Genomic DNA, 26,645 nt, shown 5'->3' with positions numbered 1-26,645 from the left:
ATGGGTTCAATGGATCCTTCTTTTACTAAGAATCCTGACAATTTACACAATGAATGCTTTCTCTCTGTCATATCAGGTGTTGGCATCATACTGAGCAAACAGAGCACCCTGCTTCTGTGGAAAACAATTGACAAATTGACTGTCAATAAGAGGTGCAGTCAGTCTTAATACCTTCCATCACTTCTCTAAAAGTGAAAAGTGTTGAAAGTGTGCAACTGTTGTTGTTGCTTTCAACATAAGTGAAGTACATTACAAAATGCAAATTAAAACAGGTTGATTCAAAGTGCACAGTTAATTCAAAATATTACAACAACAGATGTATTTCTGATAAGTTTAATTGAAAGTTGGGGAAAATGTGTGCTTTTGAATAACATCAGCAAAACGTCAGAGCAGGTTGTTACACTTATTGTGGTTCATCTGTCAAGGTTCAGCGACAAGGTTAGGACACAAGTGCAGGACAGGAGCGGTTCACAGTCAACAAAGTCTTTTATTTTCTCCAGGCAGAGTCAAGAAACAAAGCTAACTCCCGATCATGGAGTTAATTCAAAAAATACAAGTTCTTCATGGCTTGGCTTAACTAAGTGTTCAAGTTAAATACAAAAGTTCATCATAGCATGGATTTCAAGATAGTTGTGACGACATGAACCCACAAGGACACAGAACACACTGACACCAGAGTGAAGGGAAGACACACAAGATATACAGAGGATCAGGGAAGACAATGAGAAACAGGTGGCACACATTATGGAGGAGCAGGTAATCACCAGGAGGAGGAGGGAGAACACAAGGGAGTCAAACTCACAGGGACACAAGGGGAAATGCCAACACTGGAGTAAAACAGGAAGTAACTAACAAAACCAGAAATATAGCTAGAATCAAGATAACGTAACAAAATACCAAAATAAAAGCCCTGGCTCATACCTGACTCCTGATATCATCGGCACCTTTCTAACATTTTGTATGTGGCTGAGATGAGGAGACTGACTGCTGAAGTTTTAACAAAAAAAATATCTTTTTGAACAAATTCTCTAGAACGGTACCAATGACGATTTATAGTGAAAGACAAAGCAACACACTATATGACAGGGCTGTCCAATCTGGGGTCTAGAGGACACATTAAGACCACCTTTCCTTTTTTAGGACTTTGCCTTTGAACTGCTCATCTTAATTCTTTTGTGATGTAATGTTTACATGATTTGTAAAATATCTATTGTTAGTCACATTTTAGACAGTGTCTCATCTTTTATGAGAGTGGGGTTGCAATGTAAACTTAATGCAACCATGGCCTTTGCATATAATACTGTGCAATTTTATTTCACAAGCCACCTCTGTTATGAAAGCTTATCATGACCTTTAACACAGAGGAGTTTTAATTGGAAATAAAACAAAAAAAGCAGAAGTGATCTTGTGAAATCTGTGAGTGAAAAGTATTTAACCCACACTGATGTTTGTGTCCAGGGTGGAGGAAAACATCGTGGTAAGACTAACTAACTGTTGTTTGTCTGTGTGCTCCTTGGTTGGTCTGTGTGATCATCTGTGAAAGGGAAAATGCAGCGATCTTCCACTGCAGCTGTGCTGCTGCTTCTAGCCTGGTTTGGTGGTCTGGTCACGGCAGAGGTCGTCAACAACTTCCACCAGTGCAAGAACTTCCTCTATAAAGAGATAGATCCAAAAGGTATCACTGGAGACAACTATCAGCCGATATGCCAGCGCTACAAAAACAAGTACCGTTTTGCCACCCTGTATAATCGGAATCGTCGTGCTCCACTGTTCTCTGCATACAAAATCATTCCTGCATCTGGACAATGTCAACGACCCCCTGTGGAACAATGGTATTATGAACCACAGGTAGGATCAGAGAAAACTGCACCTTAATAAAACTATTGTGCTGACATCAAATTCTATATTTAAAAACTATTTATTTGAGTAATTAGAGGATTTTAAGGCTTATTTATATAGCACATCAGTTTTAAATTGGGTTTCAATTTAAATTCCAGCACACTTACTTCCACGACTTGTGTGATTGATTTCAGAGTAGAGCTATTTATCAAGTTATGGATCCAGTTTTTTTTTACTTTTATTGCTGTAAAATCTTTCATGTGAATCAAATATGGAAGTCTAGTTTTTTCATTGTCTCTCTGTCTCTGCCATGCATAGAACACGGCCACTTTTTTAATAAATGTTTTTCTGTCCCTAAGTTGGCATCTCGTACAAAAGGTAAGGACATGGAGCCTTTCCCAACCAAGGACCAAAATGTGATTGACAGTCAGGCAGTCCTGGCTGACTATACAGGCACCCTTTACACCTATGGGCATCTCAACCCCAGCCTGCACCAGGCAACACAGGATGACTGCGAAGCCACCTTCACCCTGACAAATGTTGTTCCGCAGCGGGAAGGCTCTAATAGCGGACCCTGGGCTGAGCTGGAAAGAAATATAAAGGAAAGATTCCAGACATACTGTGAAAATGAGATGTTTGTGATCACCGGAGGCATGCCTTATGCGGTGGAGAAATGGATGAACCAAAGAGTGTCTATTCCTGAGTACATGTGGTCTGCTTACTGCTGCCCATCCTTCAAGCCTAACATTCCTAAACCTATGAAGGACCGTTTCCCCACATATGCTGCAGTGGGAAGAAATGATCCTACCAGCTCAGAGGAGATTGTGCCTATTGACCAGACGGTGGAGCCCATATATAAGCGGGGCTATGATGTGAAGGAGATGTCCCTGATGGAGCTGGAGAAAATCCTGAAACAAAGGCTGAACTTAAGGAAGCTGACTTTGTTTTATAATAACTGTACATAAAATGTATTATAAGAAAACATCAGCAGTCACCAGTAAATATCTGATCACGTATGACAGTAGCAGATGCAAAACAGTGCTTTGTCTTTGAGAGCTGGTAGATTCACGTTTAATTTTTTTTTGTCTTGGCCACAAGCTTTACTTCTTTGCTCTCTTTAAGCTTCTTCAAAGTGTTACAGTCTCACCTGTGCACAGAGCAGCATGAGTTTATAATCCTTGAAATAAAATGTAATCAAAATATTGTGTTAAACCAAATGAATGTTTATGAGACATACAATGTGATTTTATCAAATGAAGGCTTTCTTTCTACTTATGTACTTAAATAAAGCAACATTTAAATCAAGAAAGAATGTGCTGATTTATCAACAATGTGACCAAAAGACAAGCTATCAGAGAAAATCAACAGGAGCTGATTCTTGAATTCTTATGTAAACAGGAAGTGTGCAGTTTATTGATTGAAGCAAGTCCAGGAACAACTCCAGTTAAGGCAGATGATACAGAGCACCTTCCTTCTCCTCAACAACACCTACGACTCTCAGTATTTATGAGTGCATACAGGAGTAAACACTGACCTCTGCTCCACTATGCTACAAATGAGTGCCATCTAGTGGACAGGTGTTCTCATACAGCTAGTTCTCTGAAACGATGCTTCCTCCACACTGTGGACAGAGGTGGAGCCGGTTCTCTCCAGGTGCTCTGACCCCTCCTGATCCACCACGCCCTCTACAGACATGCCTGCAGATTATTGGCTCTCTCTCAACTGAAGTTTATTTATGCATGATTGTTAAGCAGGCTGCAACCTCCAGGGCTGAGAAATGAAGGTGCACAGAGTGCAAACTGCAGTTCTCCAGCTCCATCTCTTTGTTCTGCTTCATGTTACTGAAAGAGAAAAAAGAAGAAAGGTCTTTGCTGAGTGAGAGGTTGTCTGAATGTGTCTCATCATTCTGCATTAATGGATCCTTCACAGATTCAAAAGTTACCCAAACAATTATGCACTAATGTGCCACTGTGGCTTCAACCTGACAAGTCCTGCCCCCCAGGGTCACATTGCACAGAACCAGGTGTAAACTCAAATTTCAGTCTATTGTTTCTTATGCTGCATTGTTTTGTGTTTAAAAAACATTTTCCTACAATATGACAATTAAAACATTATATTATTTTACCGTGACTGAGGTGATGTAGTGAATCCTCTCCCACTTGCCTTAATTCACTGTATGTAATAAAACAATACATAAAAAGAAAGGAAGACGTTTTTACACTTGCTTCTACACAAATTCACTATACTGTGGTGTGTGTTCACTTTTCATGCAAATGCTGCATGTATTTTATCTTTTCATTTTCTTAACCAACAGATATCATTTGCATTACACCCTAAGATCATGGAGACAACAACTAGCAGAACGGGCCACTTTGAGATGATACAACTCTTTCTCTCTCTCTCTCTTGATTCATGTATTAGAGACACAAAGCCTTTACTACTAATTGTTTTGTGGAAGGTTCCTACGTTAGTATGCAGTCTATCTCTTTTTGACATTAGACATACATTGTAAACTAAAGATTAATCCATCAAAGTTCTCCCATATTAAGCCTTCTACACGTGGCATTGCATTGCAGTAGAGCCTTGGCAGGTTACTGTCAATGCAGTGGTACTTATCTTCTCAACAATTTGAAATTATGACATCAGAACCTGAAGTCTAAGACATATTCATATAGAGCAGTATTCAGCACCTGAATGTTGTTTTTCTTGTAATCACTGTACATTAATTAACATCAAATTTAAGAAGAAATTTTCAGGTTTATCCAAAATGCAAATGTTTTCACAGGGAAGCCCCTCCACATCTCAATAAAAGTTTGTATTTAATGTTTGCTTCTTATCACCATCAAAAATGTACGTTCTTTTCTCTGCAAAGGAAGATCAGCGATCAGCGTCATACTGAACGCCTGCTCAGTCCAAATGAAATCATGTTGATAAGACCCTTATATAATTCCTGCTTCAGGGCAATGAAGTGTATCATGTCCTCTGCATATACCTGAATATACAACTGAGGATAAAACCCCCATAAAATAACAGAGGAGATAAGTTTTCACATCCACTGTCCTCCTGGGAGCGTTGAAAATTTGAATTCTTTTATTTACACAAGGAAACTGCTCATGTTAAATGACTGAATGAAGAGTATTTAAACTGGCCTGATGTCTGTGCCGGAACCCACAGCTGAGAACGATACTTTGGTGCTCACTCTGTGAGAAAATAGTTTGGTAAGACCTAAAAGAAACACATCATAGTGTTACTATTACCGTAGTCTTTCTCCTGTGTACTGTATACTAACTACTCTGCTGCAGATCGTCTCTCAAAGGAAGATGCTGCTGGTCTCCACTGGAGCTCTGCTGCTTCTTCTACCCTGGGTTGGTAGTCTGGTCACAGCTGAGGTCGTCGATGACTTCAAGGAGTTCTGCAAGGACTTCTTCTATAAAGCCACTCCACCAACGTTCCAGATTCAAGAGCAGCATATACACATATGCCAAATCTACAACAGCAGTTACCGCTTTGCCACCCTCTATGACCGTCAGCGTCTTTCACCATTCTACTCTGCATACAAGACCAGCATGTGTACAGATAAATTAGAACGGAGTGATGAATGGATGTATGAACCACAGGTGGGATGTTAGAAAACTGCAATCAAACAAATAACGTACTTGACTGTATAGTGTGTGGTTTTAGTTTCACTTGGAATCATCAACATGATCTATAATTCAACGTATAATGACTTCACCATCATCACCTTACATACAGTATTTGTGTTGTCTGCTATTTTTTTTAATGTAAAACTTTTATGTGTAATTTGATTTTCTCTCACTAAGCTGGCTGGAGAAGAAGAGAAGGCCATGCAGCCTTTGCTATTAAACCCACCTCAAGCGGTGAAAGACAGCCAGGCCGTGTTGGAAGACTACAGAGGCAGCATATATGAACAGGGTCATCTCAACCCAAATCAGCACCATGGAACCCAGGATGACCGTGATGCCACCTTCACCCTGACTAACGTTGTTCCACAGTGGGGGGGCTCGAATCGGAAATGGGCTGAATGGGAGACAAAGGTGAGGGATAGATTCAAGAAGTTCTGCAATGGGGTGGCCTATGTGATCACTGGAGTCATACCTTATGAAAATGTAGGAGAACTGAAAAATGCCAGGGTGTCTGTTCCTGAGTACCTGTGGTCTGCTTACTGTTGCCCGGCCTTTAAATCTGAACTCAACCCAGATCAGAACATTATCCCTACATATGCTGCAGTGGTAAGAAATGACCCTCACAGCACAGAGGAGATTGTGCCTATTGACAACACGGTGAAGCCCATAGAATATCTGGGCTATGATGTGAGGGAGATGTCCCTGATTAAGCTGCAGGACATTCTTAAACAAAGGCTGAACATACATGAGCTGACTTTGTTTGATAATAACTGTACAGATTAAGTATGACAGTTCAGAGGACATTGTGCCTATTGACAAGGCGGTGGAGCCCATAGAATATCGGGGCTATGATGTGAGGGAGATGCCTGTGGCAGAGCTAGAAGATATCCTGAAAAAAAGACTAAAGCTCACAACACTCACCTTGTTTAAGAATAACTGTCAGGGACAAACAGGATAAGAAGACTTTCCCAGCCACCAGCCTTCAATGAATACCTGAAATATGAACATGTTAGACAGCAGACAAAATAATCTCCCAATGATTCATTTTAAAGTTATTTTCTTGCCTTAAGCCTTTGTTTTCATTAACCTAATTTACCTGCGTACAAATAAAGAAGAGCATAGATTTGTAATCCCAGAATTAAAGTCTGATCAAGGTATTGCTTTGTCTCATGATGACAAGAAATAAATACTTGTAATGCTGTGATCTTTCAAAATGATTTTCCAATAAAGCAAATCTGAAATGAATGGTGTTCTGATGAATTGAAATATTTATGTTAATTATTGATATACTGTTAATTATCGATTAAAAAAATAAAATGTAGAGTTTATATGTGTACAGAAATAAGCAATAAGAAGCCTTGTACACTACATCCATACAAATGAGAATACCTTCAGTTAAAATGGCTAAGACGGTTTATGAATGTGAAAAAGGGCACCACCTAGTGGACATGAATGTTTCTACTCCTCAGACAAGTAAATAAAGCCTCCTCCACACTTCCTATGGAGCAGATCTCCACCACCTGCCCCCTTAGCTCCATGCTCCCTGGAACAGGTAGGGCTAGGTACTCTGACTCCTCCTGATCCACCACACCCTCTCTGGTGCCAAGCTGATCTTGTCACCTCATGTAGACAACATTTTAAATGTGGTTTAATGCAAGATGAGCATTCAGACGCATTCCTACAACCAGGCCACAGCATTTTAACAGAGTGCTGCAAATTAATAGGTCAATAGTAGTAAAAAGTCTCATTGTGTTATGCCTAATGCCAGTTCAGTCATTATCTATACCACCAAGCTGTTACAGCTGATGGTGTAAATGCATCAGATAAGTGATTCTGCTGTTGTTGTACAAAAGAAAGTGCAAATAACCTGCTTAGCTCTGTGTTGAGAGAGGATGAACTGGTTTATCCGCAGGAAAAAAAAATTACCAGTGTGAGCTCGGTGAGAGAATACAAACTTAACATTGATTATAAACTCGGTTTAAACAAGGATGAATCCAAAGTTCAAGATAAGTGTTATTTCACATTCATTGACCTCTAGTCAGTGTTGAAAATTTGCTTCCTTTTACTGTCACAGGTAAAACAAGCCTTGTGCCTCCACATATCTCTGTAATTTAAATTGTAACAATCAGATATTGCTTTTGGTGCAAAGAAAATTGAGCTGCTGAACATTGTGGTTAAAGAGAGGACAATGAATGTCCTCTTGTGAGCGTTGGAAATTTGCCTTCTTTTATTTACACAAGAAAATGCACTCAATACCTGAATGAAGAGTCTCAAACCTGATCCTGTCTCAAAGAAAGGTGCTCCTCTTCTGTGTTGTAATATGTATATGTAAATATAACATTAAATTAATATATAACATAACATTCAGCCCTTATCTCATAAAATAGAAACTGTATGAGTTGTGATGAATTGTGTGAATGTTTTCACGTACAAGAGCTTCAACAGTGTGGCCCAGGTGACATTGTGAAAAAATATCCTCTACAGAAATGCTTCAATGTGAGCGAGATGGCTGTGGAAGAGCAGGAAAACATCCTGCAAACCAGGACAGGAATGAGAACAATCACTGTTTTATAATCACTGTAAGGAAGACAACAATTAGTTGTTTTCAATAAGCTCTTTAATTTTATTTCCTGATTATATAAAAATGGCGGTGGTCTCTTTTGACAAGAAACAAATGATGATAGTAAATATAACCTTCCAACATGAATGCTTCCTTTATGAGTCATATCATCTTGCAACAGTTAATTATCTAATAAAGAACAACTGAAATGAACAGTCTTCTGATAAACTGAAATGTTTATTTCTTAACAATGTGACCAAGCACAAATATACAAAAACTATCTTGTTAAAGAAGAACAGTCAGCTTTGACAGGAGTTATTAGTGATAAAAAGAGGGACATGTACAATTTATTCATTGTCATAAATAAGTTAAAAACACCTCCAGTTAAAATGTTTGGGAGGGATTTTATTTCTCCTATACAGAAAGACAACAAACACCCGACTGACTGTACCCACATGTATGTGCTTTTTTTAACTTAAAAGGTAGTCACTGAAAAAAAAACCCACAAGAATGTCCCAATCACGCTCATCAGCTAAATTCTATCACAATCCGTAAAAAAACAGCTTTTTCAAGTCCTATCACAGATTTTAAAAACACTGGTGGCTCTTCAGTTGTTCCACATCATTGAAGCCCCGTCCACAGTTGGAGCACTGGAGTGTTGCCTTTTCACTGTTGTGTATGAGTTGGTGTCTCTTTAAATACTCCACACGACTGAAACGTTTTCCGCACGCTTCACATCCATATGGACGTTCACCCGTGTGGATCCGCTGATGGCGTTCCAGGTTACCTAGACGACTAAAGCTGCGGCCACACTGCTGGCAACGATGCGGCCTCTCGCCTGTGTGCACAAGATGATGGCGTTCCAGCGAGCGTGAGTGTGTGAAACGCTTCCCACAGATCTCACAGCAGTGCGGCCGCTCTGCAGCACAGGCACACTCGTGGTTCTTGAGAGCCCAGGCGTGGCTGAATGTGTTGCCACAGTGAGCGCAGGGAAAAAGACTGCCCTCTGCGCCACTGCTCTGTAAATGGGCGCCACCTAGTGGACAGGGGTGCTCCTCCAGCTCAGCCTCTGAAGTGAAGCCTCCGCCACACTGTGGGCAGAAGTGGAGCAGGTCCCCACCACCCTCCTCTTCTCCTCCGCTATCCCCGACACTCCCTGGAGCAGATAGATGAGGCAAGTGTTCTGACTCCTCCTGATCCGCCACATCCTCTCCAGACATGACTGCAGATGATTCACCCTCTCTCAACTTCTTTGACCAACCTAACCTTAGCTCCACTCCCCCAGCCCCTCCAGCCCTCACTGCATCTTTCACTCTGCTTTGCCCTATTTGGTCCTCTCTCTGCAGAGTGGGTGGCTGAGGCTCCAGCTCTCCTTCCTGCTCCATTCCATCAAGACCAATGTACTTCGGGGCCAAGTTGATCTCACCGCTTTGCACCACCTCTGAGTGTGGGCTGACAGGTTGAGAAGCTGTCATAGCAGCCTGTTCACGGCCTCTCTCAGCCCTAAGTGCAGACTCCAAACCCCTTAGCTCATCCATGGTCATTCCCCCCTCTGATGGTTCCGCTGAGTCCTCCTCCCAGTCCTCCTCTTCTGTCTCTCCTGGATGAAGAGTTGGGGGATGATCTGACAGCTCTTCTAAAATAGTAGTAGAAGGAGAGTGTGAGAAAATATTTACCCCACACCCCCAATCTCAGTCAGCCCTGGGTTCATTACCTTCACTTTGGGCTCTGGAGCCGCTGTGGACATTCTGGTTAGGCAGGTCCATCTTTAAAGCCTCCTTGATTAACCGTAGAGAGACAGGTTGATAGCCCTCTGTTTGAGCAAACTACACATAGAAGCATAGAGAGATGTAGTGCAAACAACTGACTGACTTCAGTAAGAATACAATGGTTATTGTTGAAAAACTTAGATTAGATGTAAAATTCACAACAACACATAAACCACTTTATATATCTGCAATGCACCTAATAATCAATAAGCTTTATGATAACTGAACTGAATTTTCCTAGCCATCAGGACACATTTAGCAATGTCACAGGGAGGCTAATACACATTCTGCTCATTTAAATATTCAAATCCAGAAGAGAAGTGAGGAGTGGGTCTGTATCCTGCCACTGGTTATGTGAAGGAACAGAAAAAAAGCTCTTCACCTTCACCAGCCATAGTTCTACCTAAAAGCTTGCTGTACTTGAGATGTGAAGGGCCATACTCAACAGGCTCCTCTGGCAGCTAAATATCAAATCAATAGTCTTCTCTTTATCCACTACATCTCTGCAGTGATTTGATGGCTGAAAAATTCTCTCTGTCTCTCTGTATAACCACTCCTCTCTCCATTTCTGTCTACATTCTTTCTCAGTCTACATGATGCTGCGGAGCAGTGCAGAGATGCTGTGCCACTTTCTCCTCCTACTCCTCCTCTGAGAAAGCCCGACTCCCTCACCTCCTCTTTGATGTTGGCCGTCTCCTCCCCCTCACCGCTGAGGCTGCCCTCCCCTTCCTCGTCCTCCACCATCCCTCCCTCATCTTCTTCATCCCGAGGGAACTGGATGAGGTACAACTCTCTGGCCTCCTTCCCCCCTCTTCCTCCTGCTCCTGCTACCATCCCCATGGCTCCTCCACTTCCTCCTCCTCCTCCTCCCCCACCTCCACTGCCACCTCCGCCTTCCTCCCACACACCTCCAGGCCAGCCTTTGCCATAGGCTGCTGCTGGGCCTTTTTTTGACTTGCCTCCTGTGAAGAAGGGAGGGTGATGAAGGAAAGGTAGAGAGATGGAGGGCACAGGGAGACAGGAGGGAGAGCGAATGAAATATGAGGGGGTGAGAGATAAGTAGGAGGAGATGATTGGAAGACCAGGAGAGAGAGAGCGAAAGAGAGGGAGATGAAGGAGAGCAGAGGGTGGAGAAATGGGAGTTAAAGGAGCAGGATGAGAGGATTGGAGAAGCAGACAGGAGCAGGAGTAGAACAGAGGTTGGGGGAAAGGAGTAAGAAAAAGGAGCAGGGGGAGTAGAAAACATGATGAGAATGAGGAGAGGGGGCACAGAAGGACAGATGAGACAGCAGGGAGGAGAGGAAAAACATGTGACAGGGAGGAGAGGAGTGAGAGAGGCAGAGAGGAAGAGGAGTTGGTGGGGTGTCACATGGGAGTGGAGGAGGAGGAAGAGGAGAAGAGGGAGGACATATTGAAAGAGAAAAAAGATGAGTGCATGATGAAGAGGAGAGAGAGAGAGAGAGAGAGAGGAGAAGTGGAAGTGTAGAGGGAGTATGTAATTATTGCGGATGGCGGAGAGGAAGAGAAGCAGGAGCGGAGTGGGGGAGGAAAGGAGGCGGGGGAGTGTGCAACGTGATGAAGGAGAGAACAGAACAGGAGGAGGTGGGGGCAGGGAGAAGAGGAAAGGAGGAGGAGGAGAGGGCGTGAAGGAGAGAGGAGCGGGAAGGGGAGGAGGTAGAGTTGGAGAGCCACAGTAAGAAGTGGAGGAGGTGGGGGGAGGGAGAGGAGCAAAGCAGGAAAGGAGGGAGGGAGGGAGAGAGAGCAAGCAGAAGCACAGAGGAGTGGGAGGGACAGAATGCAGTGGAGAGAGAGAGGAGAGGGGGAGGTGAAGGACAGAGGGAGCGATCATGAAGAGGAGGCGGAGGAGGAAGGGGGGAGGAGGGAGGGAGAGATCAGCTCTTGCCAGATGGTTTCCAACAAAACAAGTGCGTCTTCACATAAGTCATGAGATAGCAAGAACAGTTTCTCACAAAGAATACACATTTATACTGAAGCATTGAGGACGTGTTGATGAAGTGACAGCTTTATATATGATGAAAGTTAAAAGAAGAAGATATGTTCATATACATATATACTTACGGGCCAGGTCAACTTTACGTTTTTTCCGCCCTTCGTCCTCTGGTGTCGACAGTCCGGCGTTGCGGCGGTTGGCTGCCCAGCCCATCCCGTACTTGCGCTCGGTTCGCAGCTTGTTCTCGGTCAGCCTCAGCCGCAGTTTAAGCGCCTCGTTCTCCTTCCTGTTGAGGGACAGCTCCACCAGGTAGTCGTTGACAGTCTCCTGGAAGAGTTTGGTGATCTCACAGACCGAGGCGCGGATCAGACTGTCCATGACAGCCGTCAGATGCGTCTCGAATGTAGTCACTGTTTCCTCCATCATCTTGCCCACAGGCTGCCTATGTAATGATGATTCAATGACAATTCATATGTTAGCAATCATTAATGATCGAGATTAAATTTAACACCGCGTTCCTGCTAGGATCGCAAAAGTTTCGCATTGTCTAATCGATGTGATATGACCACAGTGTATGTATTTAGGACCTACGTCGCAAGTGTCAGCAAACTTTACTAGCTTGCTGCTACATAATCTTAATAATATCGATATAAATGAGGCAGAGAATTCAAACGGGGACATGTTGGTCATCCAGCCTCAGCCTGTAATTAAAGACTATACCTATCAGGAGCATTTAAACAGTGCAACGGCGACGCTGCAATAAAGACAACACCACATATTCTCATCTACGTAAGATAAGCTTGTTAGTAAACTTGTAATACTGACATGTAATAATGTTCGGAGTAGTAGGGGAGCAGGCAGCAACCTCTCCGTTTCGATAAGTGCTAGCAGTCTGGCTAATTTAGCTATGTATACGCACCGTTTGTTTGATGTAACCCACAGGATTAATTTAGCCGTAAAACGACGACACACGGTGTAATTTCACGGACCGCTGAGGAGCCTTGTAGCTGTTCGTGAACGCAGAGACGCGGCGACAAAGGAAAGCGCCATCCAACTTCTGCTCTCTCCCTCTCGCTCCCTCTCCCTCTCTCTGTGCCACTGTTTTCCTGCTCGCCTCCTTTAGCCCAGTTTATGATGCTTGACAACACTACGCATGCCCAGTACCCTATGCTGGAAAGCTGCCGCATCCCGAAAAAAATAATTACATTTATCAGATCGCTTTATACACAGTGTGATTTCAACGGAAGTAGTAGTAGTGAGTTTTAAAAGAAATAACTAAATAATAATAAAACAATAAGCTTCCGTGTGGGCGGCGTTGTGTTCAACGTACGGTCTTCCAGGATGGATGGGGGCGCTGTTGTCAAATATTGCACACATGCAAAAGCGGAAGTCTTTGCTTTTTTCATCTCAATCTCTTTCTCGCCTCTTCCGCTTGTGAGCTAAATAGCGGCGGCAGCAGTCAGATTTATTAGTTGGGAAAAAAGAGAGAGCCCTAAAAAGCTGTAATCATGCCGATGTTCGTGGTGAACACCAACGTGGCCAAAAGCGATGTGCCGACGGCTCTGCTGTCCGAGGCCACCGATGAGCTGGCTAAAGCTATGGGCAAACCTGCACAGGTAGGCCAGGGCGTTTATTTTTCTCCCATCAATGCTCGACTGGTTTGCACATTAATTTCTGGCCAACATGAATCGTCTTTATAAGAAAAACATATCTGCTTAGTGCCACACAATGCATGAAGTGTGATTACAGCAGGCAGAAGCATTTCTGCTGACATCATCTTATGCAATTATGCAACAATCCTCACTGCACTGTTAGATTATTGACCAGTGGCCTCAATTTATGTCTGCCACCTGACTTAAAACAGCATATTTTCTGAATGTTTTGACCAAACAGTTCTTTGCCAGTATTTTGCATTTTTAGAAGGCTTTAAAATGTAGTCAGGCACAAGCAAATTCTGTCATGACGTACCTGCAATGAAATTCGTTTTAAAATTAGTAAATATGTTTAAAGTTATGCAAGACAGACTAATAAATGATTAACCTTCTTCGAGTAGGGACTGCTAGTGTCTCATTTGATTAAATGTAGGATGTTGGAATTACCTGGAACATGAGAAACCCAGTTCTTTATAGTCCTGTGTAAGGACTTTAAGTTTTACATGATCTGATTTTTTTAAGATTTACATAATCATAATATTGTAAAATCCTGATCATTCCCAGTGACTTGTTGCCTTGACAGGTACCAGTTTAACAGCATAGTCAAAGTTGTTATTGGTATTACTGTTGTGGCTGTTTAAATTGCTGAAAATGAAACGAAACTATGAATTGAATGTGAATCGCTGATTTACCCAGTTGGGAGCTAACTTCAGTTTTGTGATTCTGTTTTTTTATATGCCAGTACATCGCTGTGCATATCAACCCTGACCAAATGATGATGTTCGGTGGAAAGGGAGACCCCTGTGCACTCTGCTCCCTTCACAGCATTGGCAAGATCAGTGGTGCTCACAACAAGCAGTACTCTAAACTTCTGTGTGGACTGCTAAACAAACACCTGGGCATCTCACCTGACAGGTAGCAAATTCATACATCTGCCATGGCACATAGCACAATAAGTACAGAAAGAATCACACAGGCGTAGACACTACTGTGTGTTGCATAAACCCCCGCTGGTAATAACTGCTCACATTAACCCATTTATCTTGATTTCTGTTATAGGATTTACATTAACTTTGTAGACATGGATGCAGCCAATGTGGCCTGGAACAACAGTACGTTTGGCTAAGTTGGAAGTCAACCCAACGAATGAGGCGATCATTCCAAGTATTGTTACAACTGATGATATGCAGAAGTGAGGTCACATGGTAATTAACTGGTTAATAATCAATATGACTGTCTTCAAAAAGCACTTAGCTGTACCCTGTAGCTTTGCACTAATCTTTTCCCTAATAAAATGCAATAAAGCAACTCCTGTAAATGAATCGTTGTGTTCTTTGGTTGTCTACACTTGCAAGACTGTTTGATTAAATTATGCAAAACCATAGAAATAGCAGATAGTTTATATCAGATGCAGTGAAAGCATATGACACTCTGTATGGCTGCACACAATACCAGCACCCTAAAAACTGATTCATTAAATATAATTGGTGTATTGTGACATATCACTATTGATTTTCACAGGCATCTTTTCAGCCTTGAATTTCCCAGTTTGTTTGCCTCTAGGAGATTTCTAGGAGTTTATTTGTTCCAGATTGGTTGCTATGGTAATCACCATATTGTAAAAGTCCCCTGGTATTTGTAGCAAAGAAAAATGGCTGCATTGCAAGGAAAATATCACTAAATGTATTTATTTATATAGTTATTATAATGTCAGGTTGATGGAAGATGACAGGGACTGACGTAACTTCGTCCTTACACCACCATCATCTAGCAGTATTCACAGTAGAGATGATGATTTGCAGTGGGTAGGAGATGCCAAGTCTCTCAATCTTCTTCATCTGATACAAGACAAGATATGTTAATTTAGATAATTTCATAATGACAGCATTTAGTAAAGCAGAAGCAAAATCTGTAATCAAAAGACACATCTTGGAAAAAGTGGCAAAAGAAATGGTTAAAGAAATAACAATTTGTCCGCTCAGCCTCACGCTCCAGTAGGTGGCAGTAATGCACCTGAAAGTAGGTTGCCACCTGCCATTAAACTAAAGAAGAAGTAGAAGTAGCAGTAGCTTCCGGTCGGGCTCCAAAAATGGCTGTGGATTATATTATTGTGTGTTCATCTTGCTTGAAAACGAAGAAATAATACCGGGAAACGACTAAATATCTCGACACCAAATGGTGTCTAGCAGTTCACTATCAATGTATTAGTTTTGTGTGTTTATGTGAGGTTCGGATAAAGGAGGAGCAAAGGAGTTCTTCCCGCTTCTTACGGTCAGTAAATGCTAGATGGTTAGTTCCCCACCATATGTAAAATGAGCTTTACCCGTGTGTTCAGCTAGCTGTGTGTATTATTTTAGCAGTTTGATTATTTGGTGTTCTTTCGCCAAAGCAGAAGCTTCCACTTGTGCCCCATGGATGAGCTAAACGGTGAATGAAGAAACGGACATTTCAATGTGCTACTCTTTATTTGCGAAAAACGCGTGAAGTCTTTAGTCCCCAGTAATTTTATCTTCGTCAGGAACAGTCAAGCGTAATTAAATCTTCAAATAAATAGAGAAAAAATAACAATAAGAAAGGGAAATTTAGTAAAAGACAGGTTTGTTCAGGAAATTGTACAAAAAACGTTAGGCAAGCAATGCGTGTTGATTAATAATTAATCTTGTGAGTATTACAGTTATTTGAATTCATTTAAAATGATCAGACAACACAAATCTATATCTTTAAAGTAGCAAGCGCCTCCTATTTTTACAGTGTTTTTTTCTTCTGTAAGTCGTACAGAAGATTCTAACTGTTTGGTGGGGAAACATGGTCTATATGTGGTTTATATGTTTCCCCACCAAACAGTTAGAACTGATGAAGCTGCCTGGATGAGCAGTGAAACGTCTTCAAGAAAACTCTACAAGTCCAGACACCTTGCTTCAATCTTCTCTATGTAGTATGACCTGGATGATTGAGAATCTTCATCAACATGTTTGTTTGTCTTTTTTTAGTAGATTAATTAGAGAACTTTTACAGCAATAATCCTGACTGTAACCTGTTCTTATTTCTCTGTTTAGGTGATAACAATCAGCACGGTTTCAAAGATGGCCGATCTTCTGAAGAGAGGGTTCAGGGCTCAGCTGACCACTACGTTTGACTCAATATTGAGGAGAGCTATGTTTGAAGTGACGACGATTTTTGAAAACAGCCTACACGATCATCAAATGGAGCTGGTGCAGAAAGGAGAAGAGATTGCCCAGCTGAAAATAAAACTGCAGACAGCAGAGCTTAAGTTGAAAGACCGTGTTCTTGGAGGTGACAGAGGAGCTGAGGTGACTAATACGCAGCTAAATGAAACACAAATGGAGCCTGAAGTTGTTACAGGTGCCTCGGGACAAACCTCTAATGTTCCTGAATTTGAACATGAAGGTATAATATTCACAAAATCAACCTAAGAAGTTGTATTATAGAAGAAAACATTTTAAGATTAAGTACAATTACCAGACTATGCACTAAATCAGATCTTCCCAATATTGATGTGCTGTGTTTTTGCATAGTACACAATATCATTCAGTAAAATAATCAGTCACATTATTGCATGGTTTGCATAAGATGGTTTCATCAGACTTGTTTCTTTGTTTGTGGATTTTTGCAGTACCTGATGAATGGTGTGCTCCTCTTGGCTGTGAGTTTGTGACCAAGAAAGAGGATGATGTGTGCCCCAGTGTAAGACTGCGACCCTTTTCCATTCCTCTGTGGCCTATTCCTGTTCTCAAGCAAGAGGTGTGTAAATAAATTTACAGTATGGCAGTGCTGAACATGACGGATTGCCACCAGATAATTTATTTTGACGAAAGATTTTCGTCACAATAGTGAAGTCCAAGTTAAATTTTCTCTCAAGATGCAAGAAGAACTTTTTGGAAAGAGTTCTTTGACATAATGCAGTGTTATAACAACAGCCACGTCCATCTTTTCACATTTAGCCACAATTAATGATTCAATCAGCGCAGAGATATATGCAGGCACAGTTAAACATACTTGTTTTCTTTTACTTTTCTCCAACCTCTAACCAATAATGTTCTTATTTTATTTTAGGCTGAAAGCTATAACATTGAGTTCAGACAAAAGGATGGCAGAAGATCCAGGAAAGGTGAGTTTTCTTCACTGATTTTTTTTATTTTATTTTATTTTTGTATTTTTATTTAATCATAACAGTATGTCTATTCATTAGGCATGGGACAATTCAGGAAACATGTCACGGATTGGATGTGTGTTCGTTCGGTTCTGGACATGCGCATTGATGTGGTTTTTAATGTGAAAGACCTATAATTCTATAATAACTGATTCTTAAATATGGTAAATGATGGGTCAATTAGACTATATGCATTTTATGCTGATCTATGTGAGTGTTCAAAAAGTTGAAAAAAAAAAAACCTCAACACTGTAAACTGAACCGAACCAAAAACCGTGACCTCAAAACTGATACAAACCGAAGTCTGTATTTTGTGAACTGTTCCACCCCTATTATTTATATTTATCCAGTTACACATTACACACACATTTGTATATGTATCATATATTAATAATGATATGTACTCCCTGTTTATTTTGTTTTCAATGTTACAGGTTCTGCTTTAAACAAGGGGCGTAAATCCAATAACGACAAAAAATCACGAATATACGTCCAAGGAAATCGTCGTTCAACGAGAAATGACAAGAAAAACCACCAAGACCTGAAACTGGACCTAACCGGTGTTGAAGAGCTTAGAAAGAGAGAGACACAATTTACAGGAAAAGAGCAAAGACTTACAGTGAAGAGCAAAAAACAGCAAAAGAAAAGTGTGGTATCAGAGTCCAAATCCACACAACAGAAGAAATATGGAAATGGGAGTGAGTATACATACTCCTGCAAGATTTGCAAGAAAGTATTCGATACCGAGTTTGGTCGAAGTGTTCACGTGCGATCACACAGGTGGTGCCGAGGCTGTAAACGAGTATTTCAATTTCCAGGTGCTTTAAAATCTCATAAACTGTCTTGTAAAAAATTGAAGAAAATTTTGAAAAAAGAAGCTGCCAGTCATTCACAGACCTCCTGTGATGAAGACAGAACACCTGTGCCAAGCCAACAACAGGTGATTGTTAAAAAAGAGAGCACACTTTCCTCTCACAGCGATGTTAAATTATCCAAACGGAGAAAAAGGTTCACCTGTCCGCACTGTGACAAGCAGTTTAAGTTTCGCCACAGGTTCAAACAACATATGCTTTTCCATACTGGAGAAAAGCCCTTTCACTGCAACATGTGCCCAAGGAAGTTCCACATCAGCCAGGCACTCAAGACACACATCAAGAGAATTCACAGAGGCCCAATGAGTTATAGTGACACAAATGGGGACGTCACATGGACCAAACCCTTGGATAAGCTTGAAGATAACAAAGCAGGTTTGAGTCATCTTAGAAAATACACAAGTCAAGAAATCAACCATAAGAAAGTTGAGAAAAATTGCAGTACAGATGAAAACACAAAATGGCAAACAATGGGAACGCGCTCGCCAGTTGGCTTCACCTGCTTACTGTGTCAAAAGATTTTAAAGCACAGATGCATGCTGATCGAACACTATCGTATCCACACAGGGGAGAGGCCCATCACCTGTGCAAGTTGCCCTGCAAAGTTCCGTACAAAGGCACAGCTGTACATACACAAGAAAAAGTGTGGTAATCCCAGTGAAGAGATCCAGTGCGAAAGGTGTGAAGATACATTCTCTTCACCAGAACTATATAATAAGCATTTGTCTGAATGTCAGTGAATAGTATTCTCCAGATATTAATACATTAAATCACAAGTAAAAACAACAGTGCAAATGAAAAGGCAGCAAAATATAATTGTCAAAAATCAATTTGTCCTCCAAGCTCTACTGTCACTTAAGTTTTCAACACAAACAGTTGTTTCAGTTGTAAGGATTTAAGTTAATGGCGCATTGTGTTGAATTCTCAGGAAAGTTGCTTTTATGAAAAAAATGACTATACTTTTTCAACTGATTTGGCCAGTACCTAATAAATTGGATACTTTATCACATTGCAGCAAAATTAAGTAACCCAATATTGCCTTAAGCAGACTTGATCTGTTCTTTTCTTGTTTACAGGTTTTAAACATTAGTCAGTTAATGTTAAATAAGTGGACAAACATAAATAAACATGACATTACATGATTGCGGTTTTATTATATTTGGTGGTATTTAATTTGATACTTAAGTTCGTTTTTGTAATAATAATATATCCACATAACTGAATATGTGGTTATTTTTATGTAAAATATAGTGTTGTTAAATTAACATCGAATAAAATTCCATATTTTAAACCACCTTATGTGTATCAGGATTTTATTGTTATTATCAGCACAATGTATTTGCGTGTACACGTTGGATTGGGAAACCTACGTTTTTTATCGCGAGACTTGAACAATGATCACATATCTCAGGTGCCAACCTGCTAGCCGGACGATGAGCAGCTGCATCACAGTGTTTACTGTTTTCATAGATTTAATGTTAAGCAGCAAAGGAATTTAACCGTCGACTGCGACTAATTATTACCATCTAGTGTGTTTGGTTGTTTCCATTGCAGCAGCACAATTGTAGTGTTCGCCTGGAAGGGTTTGGACACACTACGCTTCGTTGGCTCCCATGTTTACACGTTAACAAGAGGTAACGTTAGCTAGCTTGGCGAAACAACAGAGAACCGATTAGCTCTTGACAGTGTTTTCTTGTCGCTAGCTAGAAGCTAACAATGTTCGTGTTGTCATACATTGTAGACTGGATTCCTGCATTACACTACAGTGTCTGTCACAATTGTACTGTAACGTTAGCTTACGAGATAAAATATATTGCCTGGATGTCATAGATTTAATAAGACTGCGAAAATACGGGTTGACTATGTCTACAAGGTTATTTTATTAGAAAAGAGCGAATTGCTATTTGAGATGGCGTGAATTAGTTTTTAGCATGGCAGCATCTTATGGCAGTTTATATATTTCCGGGCAGGGGAGCGTATAGTAGCCACTCCGTCCGTCCACTGATTCTGGAGGAGGCCAGTCATAGGATAAGACAGCGGTGTCCATCACTCGTTGACATTAAAACGGAATCGTTAAAACAAAGTGTAATGGAGTCTGTGAGGAGCGCTTTCCATGCTCAGCTGGCCACCGTCATGGACTCGCTGCTGGCAGCCGCCGTGTGCGAGATAGCCAAGATTTTTGAGAGCAGCCTGTGTGAGCAGCAGGCGGAGCTGGCGCAGAAAACCGAGGAGATCTCTATCCTCCGATGTAAGCTGGAGAAAGTGGAGAGGAGGCAGAAGGTGAAGAGTGGAGGGGGCGAGGAAGGAGAGATGTCATCTGGAGACGGAGAGGACAGCTTGAGGCAGCAGACCGTGATAGGATCAGGTATTACATTTTATTATTATGGACAACTTACTTCAGGAGATTCATCTTCATTCGTGTACCTGTACCTGTTAACTCGTGCTCTTAATCATTATTTTGCATCAATCCATTATTGTGATCTAAGAGACTTTACTGACTTTGACAATTCTCTTGTACAGGACTGAATGTGGGAAAAGATGTTTGTTCTCATACGGACTCAATCGAAGGACTCAGCCAGAGCCTCAGCAGGCTGAAAGAGGAGGTCATAGGTCAGGATGGAGCCTCAGTAAAACATGAGGTCAGACCTGCTTCTTCAGAACTGAATGACTAATCCTTGACACGTACACTTAGGTTTGCTGGCTGTTAAGAATCTTTTTAAGTTGTTATATATTTTATATACAGCGTGCTGGATCGCGGCCTACCCTGGGATCTGTCACAGTTGAAGCCTCAGAGGGGAACCTTGCTGCTGTGGACCAGAGGCAGATTGATGCATTGTCTGCTACACAAGCAAAAACTAAGTGTAAGCAAGTACCTTGTCTTATGATTCTTTCTGTACAAATATTATAGTAAAGGTAAAGGGAGTCAGAGTGTCTTTCCCACATGTTTTGTCTGCAGTTTCTCATTGGAATCAGGGCGGCCGAAACGCAGAGCAGAGGCATCTCCAAGATCAAGCCTCTGCTCCTTTTCTCTCCATCTCCCAGAGTGGACGTTGCTCCCCCAGGCCTGACCCAAGCCTAGCTCAGTCAGGGGAGTGGTTACCGGGATTGGACAGTACAAGAGGTGGGGTGTCCAGTCTAGAGAACCTGCAGGCCGATGGCACAAGCTGCTCTGGTCCCGCTAGCAGCAGCACTGGCACAGATGCACCCTGCTTCCGGCCTGGTTTTGGCTCAGACAATACCAGCAACGAAGATGAAGATACCTCCTTCCCTTTCCTGGACCAGGAGCCTGAGAACCAGAACTCTAATCAGAATTCAGTGCGGGGTGCTCGGCAGGATCAGTCACATGTCCCGTCTGGTGATTCAACATGGAGATCCAGAGAGGACAGGGGTGGGAGAAGCTCCATCAGTCTTACGCGGCGAGTCACAAATTTTGCCAACAGAGACCCTCTTCGACCACAGTCAAACGCACAGTCACTTACTCTAAGACACACCAACACTCTTAACCACACTGCAGCAGTGAGTGGAGGGAACGGACGACCCTACACCTGCCCATACTGTACAAAGTGTTTCACCTACCCTTCCCACCAACGTAGACACCTCTTACGCCACACAGGTGTCAGACTGCATCCCTGTCAGTTTTGTGACAAGAGTTTCCTCACTCCCTCTGAGCTTACTGTGCACACTCGCACACATACAGGGGAGAGGCCATTTGGCTGCACCCAGTGTGGCAAGCGATTTGCCCGCAGTGGGAACCTGAGAGCCCACCAACGGGACGTTCACATGGGGAAGAGGCCTTTTGCTTGCACGGAGTGTGGAAAGAGATTTGCTCACAGAGGGAACCTGAGAGTGCACAACCACAGAGTCCATCAAGGAGACCCCTACTATTTGGATGATCAGCCAGAGCCTGACATCGGCCCCAGTGCCATTTGAAAAGGTTACAGTGTTGTTTGTGTGCAAAATCAGTAGGAACTCCTTTCTGATTCTGAACTATTTACTGGACATTTTGAGGCAACCAAAACAAAAATTAAACACTATCCAAACCCAAATTTAGGATAAAATAAAAAATAGAATTGAGTGTCCTGATTTTATTTCAGAATAATTGGTCACAGTGAAATGGAAAACTTTCACTGTGTTGTAAATAACTGGTTATAATCATCCATATATTATATATAAGCATTGGCTGTTAAAATACAATGTCTCTGTCCTACAATAATATTCTTCTCTGTCAGTGGGAAGTCACTAAACAGATCTAAGCACCTCATTCTTTTGAAGTAACTAAAAAATAATGTAAAGCCAATAAAAAGTGTGTAGTTGGTATTAGATTTAGGCACACTTGTGGCATGCACAGGTAGGATAGTGCGTATCTTCCTTTAAAGTTGTGCTTATGTACTGAAAGTTCCTCAAATGTTTATTTCCATTGTATTGTAGAAATTGCAAATTCTTATTGCAACAGGTACCTACATGCTGGTAAAGAACTGTTCTTTTGTTTTTCCATCCTGTTTTTGTAAAGTAAAATTAAACTATAAAGTATAAACAAGTATAAAATTTATGGTACGATTTATGTTGTTGCACTATTCTTTACCAGACACCAGGGGGCAGCATCAACATACACAAGATATTTAAAATGGACTTTGGAAAGCACTGCAAATTTCCAATAGATTTTGTGATCGAAGTGTTGCTCTCAGCATATCTCACCATTTGCCCTGTGTTTTCAGATCTTCTTGTTCCTGATGCATGCACTTGTGTCATTGTGTGAACCCTTATGTAGGAATGTAAACGTATGCTTATCAGGTAAGCTGTGAATCCTTGGGTTAGTAAGTTAAGGGGCATAAAGCCAACTTTCTCCACCATGCCCTTTTTTTTAAACCTTAGTTTCAATAGCGATAATGTAGTTTTTAAAATTCTGTTGTATTTACATGTCCCATATATGTATACACTCAGCTTGTCTTCTGCAGACTGCTAAAACTTCAACTGATCTGAAGAATGTATTTTTACACATTGGTTTAAAAATGCCTTGAAGATGAAGGCTGTGTGGAGGTTGACTGTGATATTTGTCCCTGTCTCCCAGACACTCTCTCTTTCTTAACTGCTTAGCGAAGCATTGCTACGCTCTGTGCATGTATTCCCCATGCTGCTGAATCCTTGGTTTGCTCATAGAAAGATTACAGTCGGTGACCTCTCCCCCTCAAAAGGTCACCTGTGTCTGTTTCTCCCACTGGGTGTTGTGCTCTCAGTTGTAAGTGAACATTTATTAAGCAAGTGCAACTCTGACCTAACACGGGACAGAGAGAAAGGCAGTAATGCTTCTGACTTATGGAGCATGTATGAGTCTCATAAGGCCTGTATGTGAACCCTGTTTAATGTGAGTGGATTGAAACTTCACTGAGTAAAGCAGGGGCTCGTACCGACCTTACGTGCCATTTAATTACAGTATTAATGTGTGGATGAAAACGTGGGGTCAAGTGGCAACCCAAATCTATGCACAGATTTGGATCTCAGAAAAGATTTTGAGTGTATTTATGGGCAGCGGTCACACAGGCATTTGACATGTTTCCTGTTTGTATATTTGGTTATGTATAATCTCCTTTCTGGTGTAAGCAGCTTTGCAACAAATGGACCGTTTACTAGGCTTTAAAGAGTACACTGTATGAATCCTTTGAATTTTTGTGATAGGTAGAATAATAATAATTTGTTTTTTCTCTCGCATATTTTTTTAGTATTAGTAAAGTATTTTAACTATGTTTTTCTCGGACATGGTAAACCACCAACGTTAATTTCTCCAGTCATTTTGACTGGGTAAATTCTGTTTGCTCTCTCAGTCTACCGGTAATAATAACTTTCTTTGTCAGGTGATTGTGTTTAACTCAGTGTTATCACAAGGCCATGGTGTTACTGTTTTGTTTTCCAGCAGGGACCAGGCTTTAATATGTTCCTTACCTTTTATGTTGCCATGTTCAGTTTATTTGTCTCACCCCTTAGGCTACAGCTGTAACATGCCAGAAAAAAAACATACTCAACCCCACTGCCATCAAAGATTCATTCCATCATCATCCCATAAACCACCTGAAGTAAAATGACACCCCTGGCACACAGTAAGTACATCCTCCTCCCCAAACGTTACAAATGAAAGGTTTTATTTATCCCCACCTGAGGTAACTCTTGATGATATTTTTATTTTCCTCTTTTAATCTTTTGTTGCGTGCATGTGTTTTTTCATCCATTTTATGTTTTTTTTAATGTGCATTTACCAACCTCCCTCTCTGTATGTGTATGTGCTGGGGCTAAGGGATTTAGCACTGCCCCAAGGCTGTTCATAATCTACCCAGTCCCACCACTCCCCAGGGGCTGTGGTTTCATACTGGTTGCCATTACTGTAGTGAAACCCCCCTTTAGGGGATTACTTGGTCTCCCTCTGAAGGCACTGTGTTGATCCATCATCTGCTGACTGTATTTAAGCACTCACTTGACGTGCTAATAGTGTTAGACTGGGTAGACGTAACTTTCATCTCCTAAAGCTCTTTGTCCATTAGAGATGCTGATTTCACAGCTGCTGGGATCACGTTCGTTGGTAATCAGTCACAGTCACTGAATATTAAGAGAAGTTACAGTATATATTTAGTCTTATGGGATATAAGGGATTTTTATTAAAGATGCTGCTGGGACCATTTGACAGCCATAGTTGTGTGCCCGGTCAGACCTTCACTCAGGCACTGGTGCATTGTGTGTGGCAGTGGATGGAGATCAGTCACTGTGGCTGAATCTCTAGGCATCAGAGGCGCCTGTTCCTCTTCATATTTTGGGGGTCACAGAGCGTGATGGAGGGGTGGAGCAGGAGTACATTATCTTCCTCCTTCAGAGTTACGGGCTTCCCCAAGTGTGGGTGTGTGTATGAGCGTCTGCACCAACGAGTGTGTTGCTCTCTGTAGGCTGCTCTTTGGTTGCTAAGCAACCATGTGTCTGCACAGTGAAGTGGGGGTGGGAAGGGAGAGAAGCGGGTCAACAGAGGCAACCACAAGCATTGCTGTGTTTGAATGGACACATCAGCACTCCTGATGAATGGATGCTCATCATTATCATGTTGGCTGGTTGTGGGCCTGACTTGTAGCATTGTATCAGATTCAGTCAATCCTTTACAGAACCAAAAGCCTGTTATTAAGAAACACCCTTGAGGTTCAGCTTCTCCTCGTCTTTCTCCTTCCTGTGTGAAAAAAATTATGAAAAACAGAAATTGATTGGTAGTTTTCAAGAATTTTAGGTAAGCATTTGCCTGATTCCAGATCAGGTGTATTAAAGTAATGCATATAGGTTCCATCATTAAACTGTTGCCCTTTATATATAATAATAATAGATATAGAATTTTATATATCAGAAAAAACATCACGCAGTGCATTTCAGCCTTTCCTCAACAGATTGTATCCACTCCTTGTTTGATTATATCTGACCCAAATGATCTGTGTGCTTTAACTCAGACTTAAATGTTCCATTTAAATGTTAAAGGTTTGCACCAGCGTCCCCAGGATCTTTACTGAATGAGATGGTGGAAGGACACAGAACTACAAGGCAGTGGGTCCAATCAAGGAAGGGAAATTTTTTTGGGGGGCGCCTGGCGGCTGGTCACGCTCCTTTGTCACCAAGGTAACAGGACCGGTCCGGGGCCAAGCCTTCACGGATGAACGGCATGATCGCTACAGGAGACAGACCCGAGGCTGCTGCTGCCACACAGACAGGCTTGAGGTCAGGCATGGCAGGTTAACAAGGACAAGCTGATCTGGACGGATCAAAGCTGCCACATGCAGATGGTGATTATACTGTTATAGTGATTATTATAATAATTGTACAATGTGGGGATAAGGACAGGGAGCGAGGACACTGTGTGTTTACACCTACCTTGTTTTTTATTTTTTCAGCTGGCTTTACATTTTAGTTTTTGTGTAATATTTAGTATCTCCTCCAAGACTGTTATTTGGACAGTTTCTATGTTTTTACCTAAATGCACTGCCTCTGATTTGCTCCCTTAGTTTCAGCAAACTAACCTCTGGATATTTCCAGCTGTTCTCATGGTTTAGTGGCTGGTCATCTAATTACTGTACTAAACACCTTTTTTATTTGCTTATTATTCATCCACCCTGATGTTTTTCCCTAGAATAAATCTAATCCAATAAGTCCATCCAATTCCACTGAATCATA

The 26,645-nt window shown here is 41.6% G+C and overlaps 6 protein-coding genes across 8 annotated transcripts; 5 read left to right on the top strand and 1 right to left on the bottom strand.

The window, feature by feature from the left end:
* The first annotated feature begins 1,440 nt into the window (after positions 1-1,440).
* LOC114442955 (endonuclease domain-containing 1 protein-like) lies at positions 1,441-3,144 on the top strand. The gene is made up of 2 exons (XM_028416848.1): positions 1,441-1,848; positions 2,199-3,144. The coding sequence occupies exons 1-2, from the start codon at positions 1,549-1,551 to the stop codon at positions 2,802-2,804; spliced, it is 906 nt and encodes a 301-aa protein (XP_028272649.1). The 5' UTR covers positions 1,441-1,548; the 3' UTR covers positions 2,805-3,144.
* Positions 3,145-5,115: 1,971 nt separating this feature from the next.
* On the top strand, positions 5,116-6,595 carry LOC114442813 (endonuclease domain-containing 1 protein-like). The gene is made up of 2 exons (XM_028416612.1): positions 5,116-5,456; positions 5,661-6,595. The coding sequence occupies exons 1-2, from the start codon at positions 5,160-5,162 to the stop codon at positions 6,264-6,266; spliced, it is 903 nt and encodes a 300-aa protein (XP_028272413.1). The 5' UTR covers positions 5,116-5,159; the 3' UTR covers positions 6,267-6,595.
* A 1,672-nt stretch (positions 6,596-8,267) lies between these two features.
* On the bottom strand, positions 8,268-12,872 carry LOC114443099 (zinc finger protein 696). Its single transcript, XM_028417008.1, has 5 exons — positions 12,683-12,872; positions 11,892-12,205; positions 10,485-10,774; positions 9,758-9,869; positions 8,268-9,679 (listed from the first exon to the last, which is right to left on the bottom strand). The coding sequence occupies exons 2-5, from the start codon at positions 12,187-12,189 to the stop codon at positions 8,631-8,633; spliced, it is 1,749 nt and encodes a 582-aa protein (XP_028272809.1). The 5' UTR covers positions 12,190-12,205; positions 12,683-12,872; the 3' UTR covers positions 8,268-8,630.
* A 303-nt stretch (positions 12,873-13,175) lies between these two features.
* Positions 13,176-14,737, top strand: mif (macrophage migration inhibitory factor). Its single transcript, XM_028416412.1, has 3 exons — positions 13,176-13,379; positions 14,158-14,330; positions 14,475-14,737. The coding sequence occupies exons 1-3, from the start codon at positions 13,272-13,274 to the stop codon at positions 14,539-14,541; spliced, it is 348 nt and encodes a 115-aa protein (XP_028272213.1). The 5' UTR covers positions 13,176-13,271; the 3' UTR covers positions 14,542-14,737.
* A 742-nt stretch (positions 14,738-15,479) lies between these two features.
* Positions 15,480-19,752, top strand: LOC114442546 (zinc finger protein 62 homolog). 3 transcript variants are annotated; one of them, XR_003671352.1, is made up of 5 exons: positions 15,480-15,686; positions 16,472-16,726; positions 17,050-17,177; positions 17,490-17,544; positions 18,021-19,752. XR_003671352.1 is itself a non-coding variant. In XM_028416227.1 (5 exons), exons 2-5 carry the CDS (start codon positions 16,499-16,501, stop codon positions 19,196-19,198), a joined length of 1,686 nt encoding a protein of 561 aa, XP_028272028.1. In that variant the 5' UTR covers positions 15,480-15,686; positions 16,472-16,498; the 3' UTR covers positions 19,199-19,752. The 3 variants fall into 3 exon arrangements, 2 of the variants coding, with proteins under 2 accessions (XP_028272028.1, XP_028272027.1); XM_028416227.1 differs by having other exon boundaries at positions 16,472-16,823; XM_028416226.1 differs by lacking the exon at positions 15,480-15,686 and adding an exon at positions 16,345-16,385 and having other exon boundaries at positions 16,472-16,823.
* A 129-nt stretch (positions 19,753-19,881) lies between these two features.
* LOC114442576 (early growth response protein 1-like) lies at positions 19,882-22,998 on the top strand. The gene is made up of 4 exons (XM_028416271.1): positions 19,882-20,823; positions 20,979-21,097; positions 21,202-21,319; positions 21,415-22,998. The coding sequence occupies exons 1-4, from the start codon at positions 20,403-20,405 to the stop codon at positions 22,386-22,388; spliced, it is 1,632 nt and encodes a 543-aa protein (XP_028272072.1). The 5' UTR covers positions 19,882-20,402; the 3' UTR covers positions 22,389-22,998.
* Positions 22,999-26,645: the final 3,647 nt, after the last annotated feature.

Source organism: Parambassis ranga, chromosome 10 (assembly GCF_900634625.1).
Source record: "Parambassis ranga chromosome 10, fParRan2.1, whole genome shotgun sequence".
Classification (NCBI taxonomy): Eukaryota; Metazoa; Chordata; class Actinopteri; family Ambassidae; genus Parambassis; species Parambassis ranga.
The sequence above is the reverse complement of the archived record's forward strand: the minus strand, read 5'-3'. Positions and strand labels throughout refer to the sequence as shown.

Excerpts from the sequence above, each read along its gene's own strand:
- LOC114442813 (XM_028416612.1), top strand. The coding sequence starts at position 5,160 with ATGCTGCTGGTCTCCACTGGAGCTCTGCTGCTTCTTCTACCCTGGGTT. Across the intron at positions 5,457-5,660 it reads AATGGATGTATGAACCACAG|CTGGCTGGAGAAGAAGAGAA; the intron begins GTGGGATGTTAG and ends TCTCTCACTAAG.
- mif (XM_028416412.1), top strand. The coding sequence starts at position 13,272 with ATGCCGATGTTCGTGGTGAACACCAACGTGGCCAAAAGCGATGTGCCG. Across the intron at positions 13,380-14,157 it reads CTATGGGCAAACCTGCACAG|TACATCGCTGTGCATATCAA; the intron begins GTAGGCCAGGGC and ends TTTATATGCCAG. Across the intron at positions 14,331-14,474 it reads CTGGGCATCTCACCTGACAG|GATTTACATTAACTTTGTAG; the intron begins GTAGCAAATTCA and ends TTTCTGTTATAG.
- LOC114442576 (XM_028416271.1), top strand. The coding sequence starts at position 20,403 with ATGGCAGTTTATATATTTCCGGGCAGGGGAGCGTATAGTAGCCACTCC. Across the intron at positions 20,824-20,978 it reads GCAGACCGTGATAGGATCAG|GACTGAATGTGGGAAAAGAT; the intron begins GTATTACATTTT and ends TCTCTTGTACAG. Across the intron at positions 21,098-21,201 it reads GAGCCTCAGTAAAACATGAG|CGTGCTGGATCGCGGCCTAC; the intron begins GTCAGACCTGCT and ends TTTTATATACAG.
- LOC114442955 (XM_028416848.1), top strand. The coding sequence starts at position 1,549 with ATGCAGCGATCTTCCACTGCAGCTGTGCTGCTGCTTCTAGCCTGGTTT. Across the intron at positions 1,849-2,198 it reads AATGGTATTATGAACCACAG|TTGGCATCTCGTACAAAAGG; the intron begins GTAGGATCAGAG and ends TCTGTCCCTAAG.
- LOC114442546 (XM_028416226.1), top strand. The coding sequence starts at position 16,353 with ATGACCTGGATGATTGAGAATCTTCATCAACAT. Across the intron at positions 16,386-16,471 it reads TTGAGAATCTTCATCAACAT|GTGATAACAATCAGCACGGT; the intron begins GTTTGTTTGTCT and ends TTCTCTGTTTAG. Across the intron at positions 16,824-17,049 it reads TCCTGAATTTGAACATGAAG|TACCTGATGAATGGTGTGCT; the intron begins GTATAATATTCA and ends GGATTTTTGCAG.
- LOC114443099 (XM_028417008.1), bottom strand. The coding sequence starts at position 12,189 with ATGATGGAGGAAACAGTGACTACATTCGAGACGCATCTGACGGCTGTC. Across the intron at positions 9,870-10,484 it reads CGGCCAACATCAAAGAGGAG|TTTGCTCAAACAGAGGGCTA; the intron begins GTGAGGGAGTCG and ends TTCTATGTGTAG. Across the intron at positions 9,680-9,757 it reads CTCCAGAGCCCAAAGTGAAG|AAGAGCTGTCAGATCATCCC; the intron begins GTAATGAACCCA and ends CTACTATTTTAG.